The sequence below is a fragment of the Hyperolius riggenbachi genome, chromosome 6 (assembly GCF_040937935.1).
Source record: "Hyperolius riggenbachi isolate aHypRig1 chromosome 6, aHypRig1.pri, whole genome shotgun sequence".
In the NCBI taxonomy this organism is placed as follows: Eukaryota; Metazoa; Chordata; class Amphibia; order Anura; family Hyperoliidae; genus Hyperolius; species Hyperolius riggenbachi.
This window is the reverse complement of record NC_090651.1, coordinates 372128809-372155198: the sequence shown is the minus strand read 5'-3', so window position 1 is coordinate 372155198 and position 26390 is coordinate 372128809. Positions and strand designations below refer to the sequence as shown.

General features: G+C 48.1%; 1 protein-coding gene across 1 annotated transcript in view; it reads right to left on the bottom strand.

Annotated features, from left to right (window-relative positions):
• LOC137523065 (uncharacterized) overlaps positions 1-26390 on the bottom strand; it is an 86542-nt gene that overhangs the window by 18586 nt on the left and 41566 nt on the right. The window contains exons 4-5 of the mRNA XM_068243261.1: positions 15146-15292; positions 9496-9636 (exon numbers count right to left, since the gene is read on the bottom strand). Of these exons, the coding sequence (XP_068099362.1) occupies positions 9496-9636; positions 15146-15292 (288 nt within the window). The remainder of the gene's footprint in view (positions 1-9495; positions 9637-15145; positions 15293-26390) is intronic.

Sequence of the window (26390 nt, the reverse complement as noted above, 5' to 3'; positions counted from 1 at the left end):
TCGGACCAGACACCAAAGATGGTGCACCACCACATGATGGGTGTCAGGTCCGAGCATTCCTTACCTGATGTGATTGAAGATCAAGAAAGTAGTAACTATAGAGACTTTCAGTACTTGTATGAGAACCATATGAGCAGTGTATGAGAACTATATGGGTAGTGCAATCTAAAAAAACTCTGACTTTATTTGGAATGTACATGTAGCATCATAAAAGAGTCGCAGCAGGCCCAACTGTGAGAGGGAGGGGTATATAAGGGCAGCGCAATTGATAATATATATTGTCTAATAGTATGAAAACTGTCAAACTCCATTCAATCGCCACTTAATCCACATTAAATATTGAAATACGATAACAGAGGCGCCAAGCAGAATAAAATTAGTTAAAATTGTTAAAAAGGGAGAAGTGGGTGGACTCACCTCCCTTCTAAAAAAAAAAAGGCCGGACAATGGACAGGTTACTTACAGTCTAAAGTAACATTTATTAGTAACTCCAAAAGTGCAACGCGTTTCCCGGGTAACAGTCCCGCTTCTTCAGGCAAACGATTTTTGGAGGGTGCAAAATCAGGTCATGAACCAGGTAGAGCGCCTCTCTCAGACAGAGGCGCTCTACCTGGTTCATGACCTGATTTTGCACCCTTTTGCACCCTATTAGTAATTTTTGGAGTTACTAATAAATGTTACTTTAGACTGTAAGTAAACTGTCCATTGTCCGGCCCTTTTTTTCAGAAGGGAGGTGAGTCCACCCACTTCCCCCTTTTTAACAATTTTAACTAATTTTATTCTGCTTGGCACCTCTGTTATCGTATTTCAATATTATCTACTCCACCCTTGGTGGAGGGGTGTATCCCCATTTTCTCCTATCTACACAGAGCGACTTTTTAAACCTGAGCGGGGTCAGGTTACAATTCTCCCTGTCGGCCTGTCCAGTGGTTGCCTTTGTGGCGACCCACCCTTGTGAGTATAATCATATCATTTATTCACAACAGATCTCTCCATAGTAACATACTGCACCATATTGGGCTCTCGGGTTTCTCCCCATTTTCAATCCACATTAAATGTCCCAAGGAGTCTTCTGATGAACCAAAGTGAAAATCCACTTAGAGAAAGAATCAGGACTCCACCTGGATAAGTTGTGAAAGTTTCTTTTACTTTATATCCTATCACGGCAATGGCATACACAACTTTCCGTCTGTCAATACTTCAATCAAATGCACTTGATGAAGGTTGTGATGACCGTAACATCATCTGTTGGTGTATGATATAAAGTCAGGGCCGGTGTTACCATATGGGGGCAACTGAACAGCAAGAAATAAGCAGCGCTCCTAGGCTGCAAATGAAATGAAACAAAGGTGTGCAGAGCCTCCCCAGAGACTTTTACACACCTTGAATGCAAATCAGATGCAAACTATGCACTACACCCTAATCTAAATAAATAGAAGGCAAACTGATTCACATGAATGCAGCTAGCCACAAGTAGACTTACAATTTTGTACAACAGGAAGAAATGGCAGTGATTTCAGGCTGCACCCCAATTGACCAGCTGCATAGATGTGCAGAGCCCAAATACACGGGCTGATTACAAAACTTGCATTCAAAACAGATGCAGCAAATGGGGGCAATTACCTAGCCCCCCCTGAGTCATGTGGGGTCCTCTAAGGTCTCCCCCCAAATTGTGCTCCTGGGGGCCCCTGCACTGTTTTTGCAGCACAAAATGTACCTGTTCCAGTGCACTGCTCTGTCCGTGCTGCCGGTCTTCATCCCACTGGCTGTCTCTTCTCCTTGACCTGTCATTACGTAATATTATGTCTCTCATAGCTCTGTAAGGATGCAGATGCCAAAAGTGGTGCAGGGGCCCTAGAGAACACAGTACAGTTGAGGGGGAAGAACTGAGGGGTGGGGGGATGGGGCCCAGCAGCCGTGGGAGGGGTGAATTTTGCAGTGGGGGCAAGTTCTGCTAGCCCCCCCCCCCGCCCCCAGCTATGTTTGCCCAACATGCAATTTATCCAGGTGGAGTCTCCCTTATTATCTTTATTTAAAGCAGTGCATGCACAATTAAATATTGTGTATACACCTACTTATTTATTTAAATTACAAAAAAAGGGTTGCCTCACTAATGGTCTATCTAGCTAAGAGGTTTGGTGACCAAAAGGGAGTATACTGTATAGTGAGCATACGGCTCCACCACGTGAGCTATAATCAACCCCCATGGCTTTAAAGTGAACTCAAGGTGAAAATAAACTGAAAAGATAAACTATTGTATTTATCTTCCTACTCCTAATAATGACTATTTTTAGCTATCCCGTGGTTTTATTTTATATTTAAAAATTTACAAAGTTGAATGAATGTTTTGTTGTCTCTGCTCAGTGGCAGCCTATTAAGTGTCCCTAAATGAAAATACATGAACTATTGACCCTTTCCTATCTCCCCCTGATCTCAGAAGTTGTATTCTACCAGGAAAACTTTTATGGCTGTCAAGGTTTACTATATTGGCAGCACGGTGGCGTAGTGGTTAGCGCTCTCGCCTTGCAACGCTGGGTCCCCGGTTCGAATCCCAGCCAGGTCAACATCTACAAGGAGTTTGTATGTTCTCCCCGTGTCTGCATGGGTTTCCTCCGGGCACTCCGGTTTCCTCCCACATTCCAAAAACATACAGATAAGTTAATTAACTTCCCCCTAAAATCGGCCCTAGACTACAATGCATACACTAGACAATATAGACATAGGACTCTGGTAGGGATTAGATTGTGAGCCCCTCTGAGGGACAGTTAGTGACAAGACTATATACTCTGTACAGCGCTGCTGAGGATGTTGGCGCTATATAAATACTAAATAATAATATTGCCGTCAAGGTACCGACAAGGCAGAAGCTGTCACTTCCATGCCTAGAAATGAACTCTTTCTGGCAGCAAAATAGTAAAACAGCCTTGTTATTAATACCATATTTACTCGCAGATAAGCTGACCTGTGTAAAAGCTGAGGTACCCACCTTTCCCTCAGAAACCAGGACAAAGTGATTCACTCACGTATAAGCCCCCTACCCAGTATAGCCCCCTCCACAGTAGCCAGTTGTTCCCCCCAGTACAAGTCAGCCTCCTACCCATAGCCAGATGTGTCCCAAGGATGATACAGCTGTGTCTTAAGACACCACTAGATGGCGTCATAGATATTTGAGACAGCGATTTCCACAAAGGAAGAACACCTGATCATTGCACAGCTGACACGTTGCTTGCACGCTCCACTCCACAAGCCAGGGGACACAGGTATGAGCAGCGCACTCTGCACACCATGTTGCAGGGGATGAGGGACATGAGCACAGCAGGGCGCCAGCTGGCAAGAGCAGGATCACTAGTTCGCGATCATTATGCTCCTCTGCCCGTAACTAAACCTGCTCCATCTTCTGTTCAGCTCCACTGACTCGCATATAAGCTGAGGAGGTAACATTTCAGCAAATGTTTTGTGTTGAAAAATTAGGCTTATACGCGAGTATATACAGTATGTTTTATACTGTGCATACACATGTTTATATTATCATGTCACAGGTCACTTCGGGTACACTTTAAACATTGGTGGGGTACCTTGCAAAGAGGGCCAGTGAATCCTCACCCCCCTGTATGGTACTCTTATCCCTCATCCCAATGTTGATTGACAAGGGGCATTCATCGTTCCCTAATAACATGAAGGTAATAGAACGGGATTATCATATACACAAGAAGGGGCCCAGTGCTGTCCTTCTGCTGCACCCTTCTTCCTGCTCCCTAAGTGGAAGGGTGGTTGCGGCACACAGCTCCCATTACATGCCCATACACCGCAGGCTGATTCTAAATAGATTTCAGCATGACGTCTTGCAGGAATCAGCCTAGCAAGGCTGCCTCTGCCGCCTGCCTGGCCGCCCCCCAAATGTGAACGTCACTGGGTGATGGCAGATGAGGAGGAGTTGCGACAGCGGGATAAGTGAGATTTTACACTGCATGTGCACACAGTGGGGGCAGCCAGGCATGATATTGACCACAATGTTTCTAGCAAGTCTGATTGACGCATTCAACCAATTTTGTTCCTTAATCAGTCAAATCATCAGGCAGACATGTTGCAGCACCGATTTTCATCCGACTTGATAAAATTATTGAATTGGATGGTGAATCAAAAATCAGTAGATGTATGGCCACCTAAATGTGGAATGCATTGTTTGTACGAGTTTCTGTTATTGTGTATGCAAATTAGTTAAAAGGCTAATGTATGTCATTCTCTATAAGCAGCTGATTGGTCTGTCTATATATACCCTCATTTACAATACATACAGTAAATCTAACCATTAACACTGCCCTTAAAGGGACACTTAAGTCAAACAAAAAAAAATGAGTTTTACTCACCTGGGGCTTCCAATAGCCCGCTGCAGCTGACCGGTGCCCTCGCCATCTCCCTCCGATCCTCCTGGCCCCGCCAGCAGCCACTTCCTGTTTCGGTGACAGGAGCTTAGAGGCTGGGGACGTGAGTGCTTCTTCGCGTTCCTGGCCACAATAGCGCCATCTATGCTGCTATAGCATATATCATATACCATATAGCAGCATAGAGGGTGCTAATGTGTCTGGGAATGCGATGAATCAATGTCAGCTCCTGTCACCGAAACAGGAAGTGGCTGCCGGCGGGGCCAGGAGGATCGAAGGGAGACGGCGAGGGCACCGGACAGCTGCAGGGGGCTAGTGGAAGCCCTAGGTGAGTAAAACTCATTTTTTTTTGTTTGACTTAAGTGTCCCTTTAAGGTAGCCATACATCTAGGGAGTTGGCGGCCAATCGACCATCTGATTCAGGGGCGTAACAATAGACCCTGCAAGGGATGCAGCCACAGGGGGGCCCAGAAGCCACTGTGTGCCCCATCCTGAGAGACTGACATCTAAGGGCAAGTAGAGAAACAACTTTCTGCTCTCTGCACAATTGCTCTAATGACTGCATCAGATCAGCCACTGTTAACAAATCATACAAAGTTTTGTAGACAAAGATTTGTAGACAGTCCCTATTCAGTGTGCAGATGGAGGGGGCCCCATACAAAGTTTTGCAGGGGTACCCAGTGATTTTTAGTTACGCCCCTGATCTGATTCAATTATTGTTATCGAATTGGATGAAAATCGGTGCTAAGTGCCTCTCCGATCGACGATGTTGCCGATTTCAGGCTACGCATGTTGATTGGACATGCTGTAAGATGTCGGGTCGATTGGGTGCCGGTAGCGGTGAGCATTATCGGGACAAGTGAGAAATAAGACTAAACCTCCGGCTCTGTCCCCTATAAATGTATAAATGTGCATGTATGTGTGCATTTATACATTACCTGTCCTGTGTCGTGGTGTCTATCCGTCTTCCGAATCTGCCGCTCTTCCATTAGCGGTATACAGGCTGCCGGCGCATAGCACGAGGCGCACATGTGACGTCGGCAGCGTGTATAGGGCTAATGGAAGAGCGTTGGATTTGGGAAGACGGACAGGCACCGTGACACAGGACAGGTAATGTATAAATGCACACATACATGCACATTTATATACTAGGGGAACAGCGACAAGGTGGCAGACGCAGCAAACTTGGCCGATTCCCGAGAGATTTCCGCATGAAATTGACTCTTTCAGCAAGTAGTCAGTGGGAGTAGTCAGGGGTGCGGGGACCCTGGGGCAAACTTGGGAGTAGTCAGGGGTGCGGGGACCCTGGGGCAAACTTGGGAGTAGTCAGAGGTGCGGGGGCCCTGGGGCAAACTCGGGAGTAGTTAGGGGTGCGGGGTTCCTGGGGCAAACTTGGGAGTAGTTAGGGGTGCCGGGGCCCTGGGACAAACTCTGGAGTCGTTAGGGGTGCCGGGGCCCTGGGACAAACTCTGGAGTAGTTAGGGGTGCCGGGCCCTGGGACAAACTCTGGAGTAGTAAGGGGTTTGGGGGCCCTGGGGCAAACTCGGAAGTAGTCAGGGGTGCAGGGGCCTGAGGCAAAATCGTGAGTAGTCAGGGGTGCAGGGGCCCTGGGGCAAACTCGGAAGTAGTCAGGGGTGCAGGGGCCTGGGGCAAAATCGTGAGTAGTCAGGGGTACAGGGGCCCTGGGGCAAAATCGGGAGTAGTCAGGGGTGCGGGGTTCCTGCGGCAAATTTGGGAGTAGTCAGGGGTGCGGGGGGGGTGTGTGGAGGCCCTGGGGCATTTGCCCCTTTTGCCTTTGTCTATCCCTGTGGATAGACAGAAGATTATGGAGAAAGCTGCAATAGTGCACTGATCCCTGCACATTGCAATGACACTTATACAGCAAGGAGTTGGGTTGTTGTTCGAATTCGGGTCATTGTTATATTTGACCCGGATACAGCTGTTCGAAATTCAAATTGGGTCCTACCGAAGAACACTTGTACAAATTCAGCAAAACTGCATTGAAGTCAATAGTGCCGACATTTGCCACTCCATAATGCTAGAATCACTAAATGTACTTGGTATTTTAAAGTGGATCAAAATTAAAAATACAAGATTACAGAAATAAAATCTCTTTTCTAAATTATAATAATACATAGCAGCCTTTTTCAGCTGCATGATGACAAATATAAAATATTTTACATTTATTGGAGGAACCCCTCCCTTCCTTTCATATTGCCGGGACAGAATCCGACAAACTGGTGGAGTAGATGGTGTCCGGCAATGGAGGAATTGCTAATGGCTGCCACCTGTATAACCCTAGTTATGCAGAGAGAAGGGTGAAAAGCATGCACTGAAATGCTCATAGGCTTGAAGGAGTGTTTATTTATCTTTGTATGTATCACAGTGGTGCAACTAAATATTTTGAATTAAAAAAAAAATGTTTGGTTTGGGTCCGCTTTAAGGAGAATAGTTAAAACAAAGGGAAAAATATTTCAAAAAGACCTCTTTGAGAAAATCAGTTTTTAAAAATCCAAAGAATTTTTTTTTTTTTTTTAACTCGGTAACGTGACATTTGCTGCTGTCCACTTTAATATACTAGACCAGAGCTTTGTATACACACTTCATACATTTTAAAAAACATAAAAAACATTCACACTTGAGCGGGAATTGCGCGATTCCCGCTCAGCGCAAAACGCTAGCGGTTTGTAAAAAATGCTAGCCCATGTAAGCCTATGGCAGTGTTCTCACTGCCGCGTTTGCGGTAAGCGTTAACCGCAAACGCGTAACATGCAGCGTTATGCCGGCGATTAGCGGCCGCAATTAGCATGTGTAGCACCGCTAATCGCGATCGCTCCCAAAACCAGTGACTTTTCCACGTTAATCGGGGAAAAATCACTCTCGCAAAACGCTATCTGTAATTGCCGGCATTTTGCGATTTTAGGTGTGATTAGGGCCTAGTAGATGTACTGCTTGGAATCAAAAATTGGAGATGCATGCATCAAAAGCTGTGGATTCAACACATATGAATTCGTACACGGCTTTAGCAAACAAAGTTCAGATCAGATTGATGCGTAAGCAGGCAGAACAAGCATAGCATGTTAGGGAAGCAATTCTCCTTTTTTGTCTGCCAAGCAAGGGGTCATCATAGACAAGCATGGCATGGACAGTCCTGCATACAGGTGTTATGCCTTCCAAGACTTCCAGGGAATGCAGAACCCTGAGCGCTGCGTCCAGGGGCGTAACAATAGACCCTGCAAGGGATGCCTCCGCAGGGGGGGGCCAGAAGCCACAGGGGGCCCATGGGGGGAAAAGTTTGAGAGACTGACAGCTAAGGGAATGGAGTGAAAAAACGTATTCCGCTCTCGCACTATTGTTATATTGACTTCATGTGTCCACCACACAGATAAGAACTCATACACACTTTGGAATTTGTACAATGTCCCTGCTCCCTAGGGTTCGTAAAAAACATCTGTCTCTCACTGCTGCAAAGTTCTGATGACTTCATGTACAACCTAACAAACAAAGGAGTCACATTTGGAAAAAAAGTTGTAGACTTTCCCTTTTCAGCAATCACTTCGAAAGGATTCCTAGATTCTTATCACACACACAGGCTAATGACCTTATGGCCTCTAATTACTTTTACAACACAATGGAGTGGAGATTGATGTCCTACTGTTGCTGCTTCATTGAGAGCTTGTTGTCTCAATGAAGTCCAAGATCTCCAACAGTATCAATCAGTGACAGTCTGAATGCTCTGCCAAAGTGTAGTCAAGTAGTAAAATAATACAGCTGTGGGTGTGTATGTATGTACTGGGAGCAGAGCTGCAACAAGGGACTTGTCAGCTGCAAGGGACTGGAGGAAACCCCGGGTAAGTAGATCTGGGGGTAGCATAGGTTGCCTGACGTTTCCTTTAAGTCTAAGTGTTTTTATCTGCATGGGGAAAACACATTAGTCCTCAGTTTTCCTGTGCAGAAAGCGAGGGGGGGGGGCTTCCAAAGTTTCGTAGGGGGGCCCAGTGATGTCTAGTTACGCCCCTGGCCTCGTCCCTTTCATCAGTATGCATTCAGTTGGCACATACTCACAGGGCCCAGTCAGCCATTGTAGCAACGGATAGCGGTGGCTTCTGCGTTTAGATCAATCCGCATTTGCAGCGTGTATGCTGGACCAGGGGCGTTGCTTCCCCCAAAGATCAGTGGCACGTGCCCCGGATCTATTCTGGGGTGCCACGGATGTCCCCCAGGCAAAGTCAGGCAGCTGGCAGCAGTACCCATCTCTGGCTGCTTGGTCTTCAGATTCTGCAGACATCTTCTCTTCCTGGCTTCTCTCCCTAGTGTTTGTGAATGAATCAGATGCTGGAGCTCCTAGCCTCTGTTTCTCTGATGCTAGGGGCGCTTAGGTGCATCGGTGGGGGTGGAAGCAGAGTACCCGTGGTCCACGGTTAAGATCTGTTTCCTGTCTTTCCTAAAGAGAGCGACCGCATCCAGGTCCCCGCTGACCTACCCGTATGGAGTCCGGTTAATTGTCTCCACCTGCTTCCTGTAGTCGGTTGCCCCCCCCCCCCCCCCCCCCTGCAACCTACCTTTGTGAGTAGTTTTTATACATTTTTATTTACCAATTTGTTTTGACCTACTGCACCATCGGGCTCCCTTTTTGTCTCCTGTGCCTTTTCCTAGAGGGTGCTTCGACACCCACAGCCCACCACGCACCAATGGGGGGTATGTTGGGTGTTGTGGTACTTCTATGAGGGCATGCTGGGTACTGTTCTGCCTAGTTATGTTTAAGTGATACTGCCTATTTATGTGATACACTGCATTGGTTTTTGTAATTAATGGGGAGGGGGGCTTCATTCAACATTTTGCTGGGCAGGTCTACTTAGACCACTGAAGTTTATGTAAATGTGGCTCCACCCATGACCACACCCCCATTCTGGTGCATGTCCACACCAATTTTTCAGCTGTAGTGCCCATTTGTACCCCGGATCTGTGCTGGACTGTCCCTGTCTCACCAATTTGGACTACACAGCACAATTTCAGTATGTAATTCTGCAATTTAGACAATCAGGCTGTTGTGAAATCATAAAAGAAAAAAGGACCATTGAGGAAAATTGCCTTTTCACTTTGTAATACTCACCTCCTATGTAGTTAGCTCGGGGAACACACACTATCTCATTGCCTCTGCATTGTGTGGGAGGAGTATTGGCACATTTGGGGTTGTCAGTAAACATGCAGTCTGAGCAGGTCAACCCATTTGGCACTGTGTTTTCCTCTGGCACTAGTAAACAAAAACATAACAGAGGTGACATGACATGCAATATGCAATATATGGGTGTCAGTACTTATAGAGAGAGACAGAGAAGGACATAGGCATTGTATGTGGCTTTTTCAATAATTAAAGAGAATCTGTACTGAAAAAAGTTCCCCTGGGGGTTACTCACCTCAGTAGGGGAAAGCCTCTGGACCCTATCGAGGCTTCCCCCGTCCTCCTGCGTCCCGCGGGGGTCTCGCTGCAGCCCACGCAATGCACAGGCGACAATTTGTCAGGCTGTGCAATATTTACCTTTTCTGGCTCCAGCAGGGGCGCTGTTGTGGTCCTTCCTACGGAGATAGGCGAAAATAGTCGATCTCCGTCGGGTCCACTCTACTGCGCAAGCGCAGGAGACTTTGCCTACGCAGTAGAGCGGCCCGACGGAGATTGGCTATTTTCGCCTATCTCTGTGCAGAGAGTGGATACTGCGCCTGCGCTACGGAGGTAAATATTTACATCGCCGCTGCTCCTGGAGGATTTTCGTCACCACCATGGGACCGAGGAGGACGGGGGAAACCTCAATAGGATCCGGAGGCTTCCCCCACCCGAGGTGAGTACGCCCCAGGGGAACTTTTTTCGTTACAAATTTACTTTAAAGTGTACCAAAGATGACTTAAAAAAATTCATACATACCTGGTGCTTCCTCCAGCCCCCTCTGGCCTGATTGCTCCCTCGACGCTTTGGTAACAGGTCCTCAAATCTTCGGCCAGTCGGGCCAGTCAGCGCATGTGCAGTGCGACTGTCTCACTCCCATGGGCAGGAGAGTTCTGCGTCAGCGCAGAAAGCTCCCGGCAACGGGAGCACGGCGGGGCATGTGGGTGCGGCTAGAACGCGCATGTGCAGTAAGCCCCGACTGGCCGAATAATATTATACCTGTCATTTATGTGGTGTATGAATTTATACTTACAGTATGTTTATGGTGTACCCATGATGGTTTATATTTGAACCTCCGGATCATTAACTCATTAATGTGTTGTTAAATAAAGGAATATGTTTTATTAACCAAATGAATGATTTATGACCAGTGGCGTAGCTAAGGAGCTATGGGCCCCTGTGTCCCCACCCCAGCACGCTATAGATAACAATTATCCAGTGCAACAACACTTTCCAAGAACAACCACAGTGTCAGAGGTGCAAGAAGAGAATGGGGAGCAGCTTGTTAATAATTACCACTATTCAAATTATCTATAAAAGTGATTATTACCAGCACAGGACCAATAGAGAGCTAATACTGCAGTTAAAGGAGACCAGAGATGAATAAAAAAAATTCAAACATACCTGGGGCTTCATCCAGCCCCCTCCTGCCTGATCACTCCCTCTGCAATGTCCTCCACCTCCTCGATCTTCCGTACGGGGTCCCGGTATTTTGGCGCGGCGCAGACCTCTCCTGTCCACAGGAGCGAGACGCAGGAGCGGGCGCAGCCGCACTGCGCATGCGCCGACTGGCCTTGACTGGCCGAAGATACTGGGACACCTTGCGGAAGATCGAGGAGGCGGAGGATGGTGCCGAGGGAGCGATCAGGCAGGAGGAAGCACCAGGTATGTATGAATTTTTTTTATACATTCATCTCTGGTAGACTTTAAGGCTTTGCTCACATCTAAAATTGAAATCGCTGATGCCAGCGTTTTGCAATTTTTATTTTTTTTTGTGCAATCTTTTTTAGCGCCTCCTGACTTTTTGAGGGTCAATTTGTGATTTGTAGCTAGTTTTTGCCCAGATTTAAAGAGCCCCTTACCTAAACACTAATAATACTTTAATTTAATATTTCTGAAGAATTTTTGTAATTCAATGTCCACCTCCAGAGGATCAGGCCAGTTAGTGGGAGAAAAGGATAGTCCATGATTTAGGGCAGAGATTTGAGTCAGAGTGAGTTGTACTGACAAAACCACTACGTTTTTCTCAGACGTGGTTGTCGGGGTCTCAACCGCGACTTGATGCTCCCTCCTCCTGCGCTTCCGCCTCCTCTTGGTGGACCATCTGACAGTCCTTCTTGTGAAGAACTGGTCAAAAAAATCAGTTGATTCACGTTGAGACTCATCTTGACTAGTAATGGGATTATTACCCCCCTGGGTTTACGTGGTACTCGAGGTCTGCCTGTTGGTCTCTGCCAGGCATAAACGTACCCTGTAGTATAATCATATTCATCACGTTGGTACTTATCCCATTTTGTAGCTTCCACACAGGATTGATGCAATTCCAGGTGTACTGTTAATTCTTGCTTGAATTTTTCATATGCCTCAGAAGTAATGATGCTTTTAAGTTTCTCTAACAGCTCTTGCTTGGCCTTTGTTAATTTAGGCAATTCATCTTGAATTCTCTGAATTGTGAGCACTATAGCATCAAATGACGCTTTGTTCCATATATGTGTCCATTTATCGCAGAATTCTTTATCTGCCGGGAACATCAGGGAATGTCTTATAAAGAATAAAGGCCGTGCTGAGAATCCCCTATGCAGAAATGGACTAGCCCAAAACCTGTCGGTAATGTCAGATTTCTACTACTTACTGTAAATGCCAGCAACATAGGAGAGAAGTAATTTATGGCTCATTTTACTCTGGAAGAAATGAACTTCTTATTTGTATGTGTTTTAAATTTTAAGATTTTCGCAACAGTTCCTCTTTAACCACTTAAACCCACGGGGTTTCTTTATTTTTTTGCATCTGAGCAACTTTCACCTCCCATTCATTTGTCAATAACTTTATCACTGCTCGTCACAATTTATTGATCTATATCTTGTTTTTTCCGCCACCAATTAGGCTTTCTTTGGGTGGTATATTTTGCTAAGAATTAATTTATTCTAAATCCATTTTAACAGGAATATTAAGAAAGAAATGGAAAAAAAACATTATTTCTCAGTTTTTGGCCATTATAGTTTGAAATGAATACATGCTACCGTAATTAAATCCCATGTATTTTATTTGCCCATTTGTCCCACTTATTAAACAATTTAAATTATGTCGCTATCACAATGTATGGGGCCGATATTTTATTTAGAAATAAAGGTGTATTTTTTCAATTTGCGTCCATCACTATTTAAAAGCCCATAATTTAAAAAATAATATGAATATACTCCCTTGACATGCATATGTAAAAAGTTCAGACCCTTAGGTAACTATTTATTTATTTATATTTATTTTATTTTTTTATTGTATTTTTTTTTTTTTATTATTAAAAATGTTATTTGGGAAATTTTTGGTGTGGGAGGTAAATAGGGAATTTTAAATGTAAAATAATGTATTTGTTTAATAGAAAATAGATGTGGGTGTAGTTTTACTATTTGGCCACAAGATGGCCACAGTCAAAAAGTCCTGGAAGCATACGGTCACGCTTCCAGGATGCATTAGGAAGATGGGAAACTTTTTTTTTTACTTAGAAAACTGCAGCCTCTGTTCAGAGGCTGTCGGTTTTTCTGCGGGGGACATTGATCAGTGAATGGGAACTATAAACCCATTCATTGATCCCTGTGCTAACGGCCGGCAGCGGGAGCACGTGCGACCCGCGGGAGTAAGCGCAGCCTATCTGGATCAGCATATTCGTCCAGATAGGCTTAAGTGGTTAAAGCAATACTGAAGCGTACTTAAAAAATAAAAACAATCACATACTTACCTATGGAAGGAGAAAGCTCTGGGTCCTGTAGAGCCTTCCAAGTCCGCTCTTGGTGTTCTCATTCCCCAGCTGTCTACCGTTTCCACCTCTGGGAGTCCTCAGTAAGCTTTAGAAACACTTGTGTCTCTAAATGCTATAAAAGATGGGCAGCTCTGTAATGTGCATAAGTTTGCACTCGCGCATGCGCAGTACGGAGCCTCCCGTCTTTGGAAGCATTGAGGACCTGAGCCTACTAACACAGTTGTGTCCGCTTTTCAGCAACACATCAATGATACAGATGATTGCTGAGAAGGGGACAGAAGCAGACACAACTGTGTTAGTGGGCTCAGGCCATCAGAGACACAAGTCCTTCCAAAGCCCTGGAGGAGTATTCAACCAGGCGGTCAAATAGCTTCCACGGGGAGGGGGGAGGATCAGGAAGTTTTTATGGGATCCAGAGCCTTTTGTCTCCATAGGTGAGTATCTAAAGGTACGTACACACAGGGGCGTACCTGGGTAATATAGAGCCTATGGCAAACACTGAAAATACGCCCCCACCTTCCCTCCATCAGAGCCCCCTCCCACTTTAAAAACAGCATCCTTTCTCGCATACGTGTTATGATTTCCTGTGTTTTTTTGTCTCTAGATATTGCTTAAGTTGCTTTTCCGGAGTTACTTCTTATTCCCTCTCTGTTCTGTTTTCTAACACTAAGCCAAGTGCACCCTACATATATAAATTAAGTAGCCATGTTCCCCAGATAATAATAATTAATCTGATTTGAGATCTCAGTGATGTGGAGACACGGGGGCAGGCATGGGGGCACAGCACAGGGGAAGGCATTGGACACAGCACAGGAGCAGCTTGGCACCCATGGTGCTGTGGTGCCCATGGCATGAGCCATGCCTGGACCCCTCTAGATACGCCTCTGCGTACACACACACTACATCCGGGAACGACAGTTCCGTCAGACCCTCCCGCTGGGCGGACTTTCAGCCGACAGTAGCACGTGTGTACGCGCTGTCGGCGGACTGATAAGACTGTTTTTGAACGATCCGCTCAGCAGATCATTCAGAAACAGCCTTATCAATCTGCCGACAGCGCGTACACATATGCTACTGTCGGCTGAATGTCAGCCCAGCGGGAGGGTCTGACGGACCCATCGTTCTTGGATGTAGTGCGTGTGTACGCACCTTAAATTCTGAATTTTTGCTCTCTTTAGCATACTTTAGTTTTACCCTTGCAAAGGTGTTGAACTCCAGTCCTTGAGGGCCAAATCAATGCCAGTGTCTAGGATGGACTGATAAATGGAAAACTGTGTTCTACTCTACTTTATGAACCACACCTTTTCTAAATCAGCCCCATCAATGAATTAGAATGGTGCCAAAAATGTCCCTTGAGGACTTAAAGGAGAACTCCAGTGAAAATAATGTAATAAAAAAGTGCTTCATTTTTACCATAATTATGTATAAATGATTTAGTCAGTGTTTGCTCATCTCCCCGATTTACATTCTGACATTTATTACATGGTGACATTTTTACTGTGGGCAGGTTATGTAAGCTGCTCCTAGCTGTTTTGGCTGTTAGAGACAGCTGTAAACAGCTATTTCCTGTCTGTGAACATTGTTACATTGTGGCAGTTTGCCCAGAGTACCGCGGTACCAGAGCCTCTTGTGGGAGGGGTTTCATCACAAAATCAGTCATACAGCGGCCTCTGATGGTCTGTTTGTGAAATGCAATAGATTTCTCATGTAAAAGGGGGTATCAGCTACTGATTGGGATAAAGTTCAATTCTTGGTCGGAGTTTCTCTTTAAGGACTGAAGTTAAACATCCCTGCAAGGAAATGTAAGGAAAAGCAGAGAGAAAGGCAAAGCAGAGAGGGATCACTTACAGGACGGTAAAGTCGGGATGCAACGATCGTTAGTGCAGCACGATGTAGCGATTTTCATACTGGACATTGTATTGCTGAAGCTTCCTTTGATGTTACAGTAGTTTGGGGATAAGCATAACATGGAGTAGACTTTCTGAGAGACGTAACCTGGAAGGAGAACAGCAGATATTGTTTTCTCAAATAAAATCGTAAAGACCTGAAATGCAATGACAAAGCATTGGAAAATAGAATACTTACCTCCCTGTAACTCTTCCCTTCTTGGCACATCTGTGTGTTTGCTGCCATACATATGCCAGAGGAGGGTGCGGAGGGTGTGAAAGCGCCTGGCTCACTAACTATATCGCTGCCTGCAATGGCCAAAAAAATGAGCACATCATTGTGACCTTGCTGAAGTTACCTGGTGTAACGTTTGCGGAATCGTTTCCGTGGTCAGCGCACAGAACACGCACTGACACTGCGGAAAACCTCCACAACCGTGTAATTGGGAGCACAATTGGTTGAAAGCGGCGCCCTGGTGGTTTATAAAAGCACTTAAAATCAGTATAAAATCGACAAAATATTTTGAGGTGGCTTACCTCAAAGAACCAAAAATCCTTGATGAAAACAAGAGATTTTATTAGTAGCACAGGCAACGCGTTTCACGGGTCTGAGCCCGCTTCCTCAGGCCAAATAACAGTGCCAAACTACAAAGATATGGTCAGCATAGGTAGGCTCCCTATGCTGACCATATCTTTGTAGTTTGGCACGGTTATATTTGGCCTGAGGAAGCGGGCTCAGACCCGTGAAACGCGTTGCCTGTGCTACTAATAAAATCTCTTGTTTTCATCAAGGATTTTTGGTTCTTTGAGGTAAGCCACCTCAAAATATTTTGTCGATTTTATACTGATTTTAAGTGCTTTTATAAACCACCAGGGCGCCTCTTTCAACCAATTGTGCATTCCATACCCCCATACCTTATGGTCTGAGGGGTTGAGACAGAATACACGTGGGTAACCACGGTAGAAATCTGTCTCCCTTCCTTTTCCAAGGAGAGCGACCGCATCCAGATCCCTAGGGGTCACCCCGAGTGGAGTCGGGTTCATTGTCTCCACCTGCTTCCTGTGGTCGGTTGCCCCACTGCAACCCACCTTTGTGAGTAGTCCTGTTTCCATTCTCTATATCTAATTCTTCTTTTTGACATATTACACTATTGGGCTCCCGTCCTTGTCTCCTGTGTTTTTTTCCCCAGAGGGTGCACAGACACCCACACCCAACCACGTGTAATTGGGAGAACCCAGGTTAGGTGCAATGCACCAGCAGAGGGCAATTCCCACCGGCAGATGGAGCCGTGGAGTGCAGACGAGCACAGCCTCTGCACAGCCACAGATGCCAGATGGGAATTGTACAGATAAAGGCAAAGTAGGGCACGATAGCCCTCTAAGAGAAAGAGCACAGATACAGGATGAATGTGTATCCACCAATCTAGTCGCCACCCAGCGACGGTGAACACACATCAGCAGAAACAAAGCGAGAACGCTATCGCAAGAATGGCGATTGCCAAAAGTGACACAAGGCCAAGCAGGACAGAACACGAGAGTAGCAAAGGCACAGCAAACAACAATGATCAGAACATCAAGGAAAATAAAAAAACACTAGCTAAACGCGAACACCGCACTCATTCGCAACAGCGAACGCTTTTACGGCGCGGTCTACACACGATAAGCGCAACAGAGACAAGCACGCCACCCTAACTAACCAACGACACACAAACACGAATTGGAGAACGCAAACGCTTGCTTAATGGTTACCTCACCGAGCATATAGCAAGCGTTCGTACAAGACAGACAGACGAACGGAAAACAGGAATAGGGTAGATAGGATCCACCGCTCTTCCACCAGAGCGAGTGTGAACCAAGTACCGAAACAGAGCTAGCAAGATCCACTGCTCTTTTCCACCAGAGCAAGTGTGATCCAAGTGCAGAAACAGAGCTAGCAGGATCCACTGCTCAGTCTGCTCTTTTCCACCACAGCAAGTGTGATCCGAGTGCAGAAACAGAGCTAGCAGGATCCACTGCTCTTTTCCACCACAGCAAGTGTGATCTGAGTACAAGTAGGAACACAGATCAGAAGGATCCACAGAGGCTAGTGCGATCCAAACAAGACAGACAGATGAGGTAGCCAGTAGCAACCGCTGCTCTAGCTTACACTCCAAGAATACAGTTCAGAAGGATCCACAGCCGCTACTGCTAGAGGCTAGTGCGATCCAAACAAGACAGAGTGATTCGCTATCAACCGCCGCTGGTGATAGCGCAATCGCGACAGAAAAACAAGACAGGACTAGGCAATACAGATAAACACAAAACCTGACTGCACTAGTGAGAATGCCTAGTGCAATCCCCAGGAATTACTCTAAGGTAAGCTTTAAAAAAGAAACAGGACTGATACTCTAGGAGAGTTCATCACCAGTAACAAATCATGAAGATGACCAGCAAAGGATTCTGGGAGAACATGGTATCTATACTGACAGCCTTCAAAGGAGGCAGGTAGGCGATTTGCATAACGAATGTATGCAAATTCCTCAGCTGCAGAACAGGTCTGAAACCTGCAAAGCAAAGACAGGTCTCTTTTCCAGAGACCTGCAGCCCTCAGACTTAAGGAATGGTCAAACAGCTGTCTGTCTGTGCAGACAGCTGAGCGGATCATTACACCTGGCTTGTTTGCCATAGTAGTGAGGACAGAGGCAGTATGGACAAGCAGCAGGTGGCATTCCAGGGCCAGACCTCTCTGTTGCAAATAGAGATGTCGCGAACCTCCGATTTGTGGTTCGCGAACCGGGTTCGCGAACTTCCGCAGAAGGTTCGGTTCGCGGAAAAATTCGCGAACCGCAATAGACTTCAATGGGGAGGCGAACTTTGAAAAATAGAAAAAATTATGCTGGCCACAAAAGTGATGGAAAAGATGTTTCAAAGGGTCTAACACCTGGAGGGGGGCATGGCGGAGTGGGATACATGCCAAAAGTCCCGGTGAAAAATCTGGATGTGACTCAAAGCAGCGTTTTAAGGGCAGAAATCACATTGAATGCTAAATTGCAGGCCTAACGTGCTTTCAAACATCTTGCATGTGTATACATCAAACAGGGAGTGTAATTAGAGTACTGATTCACACTGACACACCAAACTCACTGTGTAACGCACCGCAAACAGCTGTTTGTGTAGTGACGGCCATGCTGGACTACTGCGCAACATGGCGTGATTGCTCTTCCTCACTCAGTGATGTCAGGTAATGTGTGACTTCCTTCTCAACTTTCCATGGCATTGTTAAAAAGCTTACGTTTTGTTTTTAATTTACATTTTCTACTTGCTGTGTACTTGTTCAGTACCGCTACAATGAGAATCCTGTGGAGGCGGGCAAGTCTGCCATTGTGACCCCGGGTAATGGCCGGGGAATGAGAGGTTTGAATCCGGTGTGGAGCCTGAGCAACGGCTACCACTACACATCCAAGGAGGGCAGCGGGCAGGCATGCACGCCCGCCCGCCCCGAGGTAGTGACCAAAAATAACAATACAGGAGGAGGACTTTCGAGGCCCTGCTGTGTATTTGAAATGAATGTACTTTAAATCCTTTAACGAGAGCCAGTTATGGCGGGCAAAGATGACACCACATTCCTTTCACGAGAATCATATGGAGGCGGGCAAGTCTGTCATTTGTGACCCCGGGTAATGGCCGGGGAATGAGGGATGGAATCCGGTGTGGAGCCTGAGAAACGGCTACCACTACACATCCAAGGAGGGCAGCAGGTAGGCATGCACGCCCGCCCCGAGGTAGTGACCAAAAATAACAATACAGGAGGCGGACTTTCGAGGCCCTGCTGTGTATTTGAAATGAATGTACTTTAAATCCTTTAACGAGAACCAGTTATGGCGGGCAAAGATGACACCACATTCCTTTCACGAGAATCATATGGAGGCGGGCAAGTCTGTCATTTGTGACCCCGGGTAATGGCCGGGAAATGAGGGATGGAATCCGGTGTGGAGCCTGAGAAACGGCTACCACTACACATCCAAGGAGGGCAGCAGGTAGGCATGCACGCCCGCCCCGAGGTAGTGACCAAAAATAACAATACAGGAGGCGGACTTTCGAGGCCCTGCTGTGTATTTGAAATGAATTAACTTTAAATCCTTTAACGGGAATCCGTTATGGAGGGCAAGTCTGCCATTGTCACCGCGGGGAATGAAGGTTGGATTGCGGCCCGAAGTGGGAGCCTGCTGAGACCCATGCTGTAGCTGCCCTGACCGTGCTTTGCAGACCAGGCATCTGTGGTCAGATGGACCCTTGAGCCAGCGGAAGACAAACCAAGTCGAAAGCATTTGCCAACAATGTTTTACGGAGGGCAAGTTTTTTTGCCCTTTTTTTAAATTTTTTGAAAATGATAGATGGTTGTATTTTTAAATTGTTTGAAAGTTTAGATGGTTGTATTTTTAAATTGTTTGAAAGTTTAGATGGTTGTATTTTTAAATTGTTTGAAAGTTTAGATGGTTGTATTTTTAAATTGTTTAAAAGTGTATCCATTCTTCCTCCCCCCAGCCACGAACAATCCCATGGGAACGTGGAGCAGCAGAAGCCCCCTGTGACGGCTGCCACGGTTGTTCTCCGCTGCATGTCTTTTGAGGGGTGCTTCTTTTCCTCAGGTGTTCTTGCCATAGCTGTTTGTGCCTTCTCTCCAGGTGCCTTCGTAAGGCACTTGTCCCTACGTGAGAGTTGGCCTTTCCACGGCTCAATTTTTGCTGGCAGAGACAACAGAAGGCTTTGCTCCGATCTGAGACACACACGTGAAAAAATTTCCAAACCGCTGAGCCCCCCTGGGGTGATGGCGCTACGGTGGCATCAGCAGCAGCTGACGTTGAAGGGCATGTGTGCTCCCTGGCCATAGCTGGCGATACATGGCACCGGACACTGCCCCCAGCTGTTTCTGAGGACGAGCTCCCTCTGCTTCTATCATGGAGTCGTCTCCTCCTACTCCTCTCTGACTCCTCCTCTGAACTGTCCCCCTGGTCATCTCCTCTACCGGGAACATATGTGGTATCCGTATAATCGTCATCATAATCCTCCTGGCCAGCTCAGAATCAGAATCTCAGAATCAGAATCTTTTTATTTCGCCAAACACGACTGGGCCGTGCCCGGAATTGGGTTTGGCAAGTACAGGGCTAGTGTGAGAAACGAGCAGGACATAACGATACATACATGTAAGCAGACAGACAATATAAAGGGTACAGTTACAGCATTTGAACACGTATATATGAAGTGTGCAGCCGTGCGGTCAGGCTGGGTGCTACCAGACACCACTTGTCGTGGTAGGATGAGGAGGGATCTAAGAGTTCTAAGAGTTCAGATAGTTTACGGCTGAAGGGAAGAAACTGTTCCTGTGTCTTGTGGTCCTGGTGTAGATGGATCGGAATCTCCGGCCTAGGGGGAGCCTACTAAAGAAGCGGGAACCTGGGTGGGACGGATCATTAGCGATTTTTTGAGCTCTGGAGCGCAGTCTAGACTCTAGAGTTGAAAATCTGGTCAAGAGAGGGGAGTGGTTTCCCGATGATTCTCTCCGCTGATCTGATGACCCTCTGCAGTCTGTGTCTGTTGCTGGCGGAGGAGCCAGCATACCAGACCAGGATGGAGGAGCAGAGGACAGATTCAATTGTGGCAGTGTAGAAGCTCGTCAGAAGCTCGCGGGCCATACCGAACTTCTTTAGTTGGCGTAGGAAAAATAGCCTCTGCTGGGCTTTTTTCTGGGTTGAGGTAGTGTTGGCTTTCCACGTCAGGTCCTTAGAGATTGTCGTGCCAAGGAGGCGTGCACAGGCGACGTTCTCAACTACCGTGCCATCAATGCTGATCGGGGGTGGGGTGGTGGCGCGTTTCCTAAAATCGACAATCATCTCAACCGTTTTTGTAGTGTTGAGGACCAGCCCGTTCTCCCTACACCAGTGGCAAATTCTGTCAATTCGGTGGCGATACTCCTGCTCATCATTACCAGAGATGAGGCCCACGATGGTGGTGTCGTCAGCGAACTTGAGGACTTTGACGGAGTCTGCGGTGGACCTGCAATTGTTAGTGTATAGGGAGAATAGGAACGGCGACAGTACGCAACCTTGGGGGGCCCCTGTGTTGGTGGTCCTTGGTTTGGAGATGATAGTGTCCAGCTTGACGGCCTGGGATCTATTACTTAGGAAGTCCGTGATCCAGAGGCGGAGGGTGGGGTGGACTCCGAGGGCAGCAAGATTTTCTTGTAGTATTAGGGGGCTGATGGTGTTAAACGCCGAGCTAAAGTCGAGTAGAAGGATCCTGGCGTATGAGTCAGGTCTGTCCAGGTGTTCATTTACAAGCTCCAGGCAGATATTTATAGCGTCATCAGTAGACCTGTTTGCTCTATATGCAAACTGGAACGGGTCCAGCAGGGATTCGGTCGATTGCTTGAGGAAAGGCAAAACCAAGCTTTCAAAGGCTTTCATGATGACCGAGGTGAGAGCCACCGGCCTGAAATTGTTGAGGTCTGAGACACCCTGTTTTTTGGGGACCGGGATGATTGTGGACCTCTTGAAGCAAGCAGGGACCCTGCCTTCCTGGATGGACTTGGTGAAGATGGATGAGAGAATGGGAGCAAGCTGCTGTGCGCAGGTTTTCAGACAGGCAGGTGACACTCCATCTGGGCCTGAGGCTTTCCTTGCATTAATCCCTGACAGGTGTTTCCTGACGTCATCCTCGCACACCGCTAGGGGGGGTGGGCTTGGATGTGGGGGTTCTAAGTCAGGGGAGATGGCCGGAGGCTCTGGGGACCTTGCTGGATTCTCAAATCTGCAATAGAACTCGCTGAGGTTCTCAGCGAGCTCGGTGCTGGGAGTTGCATGCTGCGGAGGGGGCTTGTAGTTCGTGGCAGCCTTGAGCCCCTTCCAGACAGTTCGTGTGTCTCTTGAGGAGAGGTTCTGTTCCAGTTTTACAGCGTAGTTCTTTTTGGCGGTCCTCAGTTCCTTGTTCAGGGTGTTTTTTGCCCTCCTATACTCCTCCTGGTTGCCAGACTTGAACGCCACTTCCTTGCTTCTGCGCAGATGCCGAAGTTTATTGGAGAGCCAGGGTTTGTCATTCGGGTAGTGTTTGCGGATTTTTGTTGGTACACACTGCTCCTCGCAAAAACTGATGTACGAGGATACAACGTCTGCCCACTCATCTAAGTTCGTGTTTCCAGAGCCTTCCAGTTCGTGCAGTCGAAGCAGGCTTGAAGTTGTTGTTTAGCCTCCTCCGACCAGACTTTGCTGGATCTTAGGACTGGTTTTGCAGTTTCCAAGCGTCTCCTGTAGGTGGGTATCAGGTGAATGATGCAGTGGTCCGATGAGCCCAGTGCAGCTCGTGGGGTTGCCTTGTAGGCGTCTTTCAGGACCATGTAGCAGTGGTCCAGGGTGTTGGCGTTCCTGGTGGGGCAGGTGACGTGCTGGTGGTAGCGCGGAAGTTCATGGCGAAGGTTGGCCTTGTTGAAGTCCCCTAAGATGATGAATAACGAGTCCGGAAGGGACGACTCCCACTGTGTGATGGTGTCGCTGAGCACGCTCAGGGCCGTTTTGACATCAGCGTCAGGAGGAATGTACACCCCAACAAGGACATAGGAGGAAAATTCCCTGGGTGAGTACACGGGTCTGCAGTTAACCAGAAGGAGTTCCAGATCAGGGGAGCATCTCTTGGCAAGAACAGAGGTGTTGGGGCACCAGGCAGAGCTGATGTAGAAGCAGATGCCACCCCCTTTGCTTTTCCCCGAGAGCGCGCTGTCGCGGTCTGCCCGGATGATGCTGAAGCCATGGAGATGGAGGGCATTGTCGGGGATGTTGTCATGCAGCCATGATTCTGTGAAGCAGAGGACTGGGGTGTTGCTGCGAAGTTCCCTCTTGTTGCTGAGGAGCCGCAGTTCGTCTAACTTGTTTGGGAGAGAGCAGACATTTGCCAGGAGGACGGCGGGGATGGATGATCGCAGTCCTTTCCTTCTCAGTCTTGCATGGGCTCCAGCACGACAGCCTCTCCGTCGCTGGCCCCAGCGGGGCCCCCACCCAGGGGCAGTGATTTTTTGGACGTGGCTCCAGACAGAGTCAAACAGGGGCCTGTCCTCTGGGTGCAGGGCTGCGCCAGGCTCCCATTTTAGGAGCTGTGATCTGGTGTAGGTGATGCGTGTGAGTTGAGGGGGCATGGGAGGCATGGGTGTAGAGTCGACTCGCGGACGCTGCGGACCCATTTGATAATTGTTCAGCCAGTAGTAGTGCACTACAGTCCCTCCTGTGAGCCGCACAAAAACAGCCGGCCCTTGTGTGATGCCATACAAACCAACACATGAGCAGTGCAATGCAGTCCATCACATGGCAGTGCAATACAGTCCATCACATAGCAGTGCAATACAGTCCATCACATGGCAGTGCAATACAGTCCATCACATGGCAGTGCAATACAGTCCATCACATGGCAGTGCAATACAGTCCATCACATGAGCAGTGCAAAACTGACCCTCACAACTGCAGTGCAATACAGTCCCTCACTGGTGCAGTGCAATACGGTAAATCACTAGTGCAGTGCAATACGGTAAATCACTGGTGCAGTGCAATACGGTCCATCGCCAGTGCGGTGCAATACGGTCCATCGCCAGTGCAGTGCAATACAGTCCATCACCAGTGCAGTGCAATACAGTCCATCACCAGTGCAGTGCAATACAGTCCATCACCAGTGCAGTGCAATACAGTCCATCACCAGTGCAGTGCAATACAGTCCATTACCAGTGCAGTGCAATACAGTCCATCACCAGTGCAGTGCAATATAAACCATCATGTGTGGAGTGCAATACAGCCTAACCCAGTGGAAGTGCAGTCAGTACAGTCCCATCCATTAGCCGTCCACTCAGCATCATCATGGAATTGGGCCCAGCGGGCAGAGCTCTCACCTGGTGGTTGGCTGCAGCGTCCTGGCAGCAGCGGTGAGGTGGCTGGAGCGGAGACTCCCTGCCTAGAGAGGAGGCCAGGGGACGTGCGCTGTAGCGGTGCAGCCTGACCTGGCACGTTGGCTAGCAGCGGAGGGGCAGGCGTCCACCTTACTTCTGCGGCCGCGTGCAGAGGCCACAGCCGGTGGTAGAGGCAGGTCGCCCGGCAGTATTTGCAGAGGGAGCAGCGCGGCAGGAGGCCCGGGAGGTGTCGGCTGCTCAGCAGTGCGGTCTTGGCGGAGTTCCGCGTCCACCCGCGTGCAGAGGCCACAGCCGGTGGTAGAGGTCGCCCGGCAGTATTTGCAGAGGGAGCAGCGCGGCAGGAGGCCCGGGAGGTGTCGGCTGCTCAGCAGTGCGGTCTTGGCGGAGTTCCGCGTCCACAGGCCACAGCCGGTGGTAGAGGCAGGACGCCCGGCGGAATTGCAGAGGGAGCAGCGCGGCAGGAGACCGTGCTGCCCCGGAGGTGTCGGCTGCACAGCTGTGCTGGTCCTGGCGGAGTTCTGTGCGGCGACGGCAGAAGCAGGGGTGAGCCGATGGAGAGGGGGTCCCCGATGCGGGCAGACGGCGCGGCTGGGTGGTCGGGTTGCTGGGACCACGTGGGGCCGGGCGGTGGTCGGGTGACTGGGGCCACGTGAAGCCGGGCCGGGCCGTCTGACGAATCCCCACAGACAGCAAGGTCCACAGGGGGAAAAAAAATAAGGAAAAAGGAGCACAAAAAGACAGCAAAAGAGAACAAAAACACAAAAGTTCCAGGAGCCCTGTGAGCCGAGGCAGCCTCACGGCGCCATCTTGTTCTGCGCTTTCCTCAGACACCTCCTCAAGTGCACCAACTTCAGGTGGTCCACCATCATCCCCATCCACACACGTTACGTCCATACTTTTGCCACCTAACTCAGACGTATGAGGTGGTGTACCTGCGCCTTCTTGTTGTTGTTGCAGTAGTGGCTGGGAATCAGTGATTTCACCACCACCACCAAATAACTCCTGCGAAGTGTCAAATGCAGCGGATGTGGTGCTTGTTGTAGCGCTGGTGGCTGCGGGAGATGAGGTGTTCTGTGTTAAATACTCAATCACCTCCTCACGATTTTGGGAAGTGATGGCACGTGCCTTCTTCTGAGCACTGTATTTTGGGGCAGGTCCGCATGAAATCACAGCAACACCACCTCGCACAGCCACAGACCTGCCGGTGCCTGGTGGCCTTCCTCTGGGTCTGCCTCTACCTCTTCCTCTACCTGGTTTGTCCATTTTGTCCATCTCGGGGGTATGCTAGCTATATGCAGTGAGGTGGGTTCTCACTCAACACAACAGGTAGTTAGATGCAGTGAGCTGGGTTCACTCAACAGTAAAGGTACTTAAGATGCAGTGAGGTGGGTTCTCACTCAACACAACAGGTAGTTAGATGCAGTGAGGTGGCCAGGTGGGTTCACACTCAACACAACAGGTAATTAGATGCAGTGAGCTGGGTTCACTCAACACAAGGCTAGGTATATGCAGTGATGAGGTGGGTTAAGTAAACACAACAGGTACTGGGTAGTTAGATGCAGTGAGCTGGGTTCACTCAACAGTAAAGGTACTTAAGATGCAGTGAGGTGGGTTCTCACTCAACACAACAGGTAGTTAGATGCAGTGAGGTGGCCAGGTGGGTTCACACTCATCACAACAGGTAGTTAGATGCAGTGAGCTGGGTTCACTCAACAGTAAAGGTACTTAAGATGCAGTGAGGTGGGTTCTCACTCAACACAACAGGTAGTTAGATGCAGTGAGGTGGCCAGGTGGGTTCACACTCAACACAACAGGTAGTTAGATGCAGTGAGCTGGGTTCACTCAACACCACGCTAGGTATATGCAGTGATGATGTGGGTTAAGTAAACACAACAGGTACTGGGTAGTTAGATGCAGTGAGCTGGGTTCACTGAACAGTATACAGTAAAGGTACTTAAGATGCAGTGAGGTGGGTTCTCACTCAACACAACAGGTAGTTGGACTTAGATGCAGTGAGCTGGGTTCACTCAACACAACGCTAGGTATATGCAGTGATGAGGTGGGTTAAGTAAACACAACAGGTACTGGGTAGTTAGATGCAGTGAGCTGGGTTCACTCAACACAAAGCTAGGTATATGCAGTGATGAGGTGGGTTAAGTAAACACAACAGGTACTGGGGTATATGCAGTACTGGGTAGTACAATGTGCAGCTCCCTGTCACACACACAGGCAGTCAGTCACTGAATGTGCTGGGCTGCTGGCAGTGGCACACACACTATCAATTAGC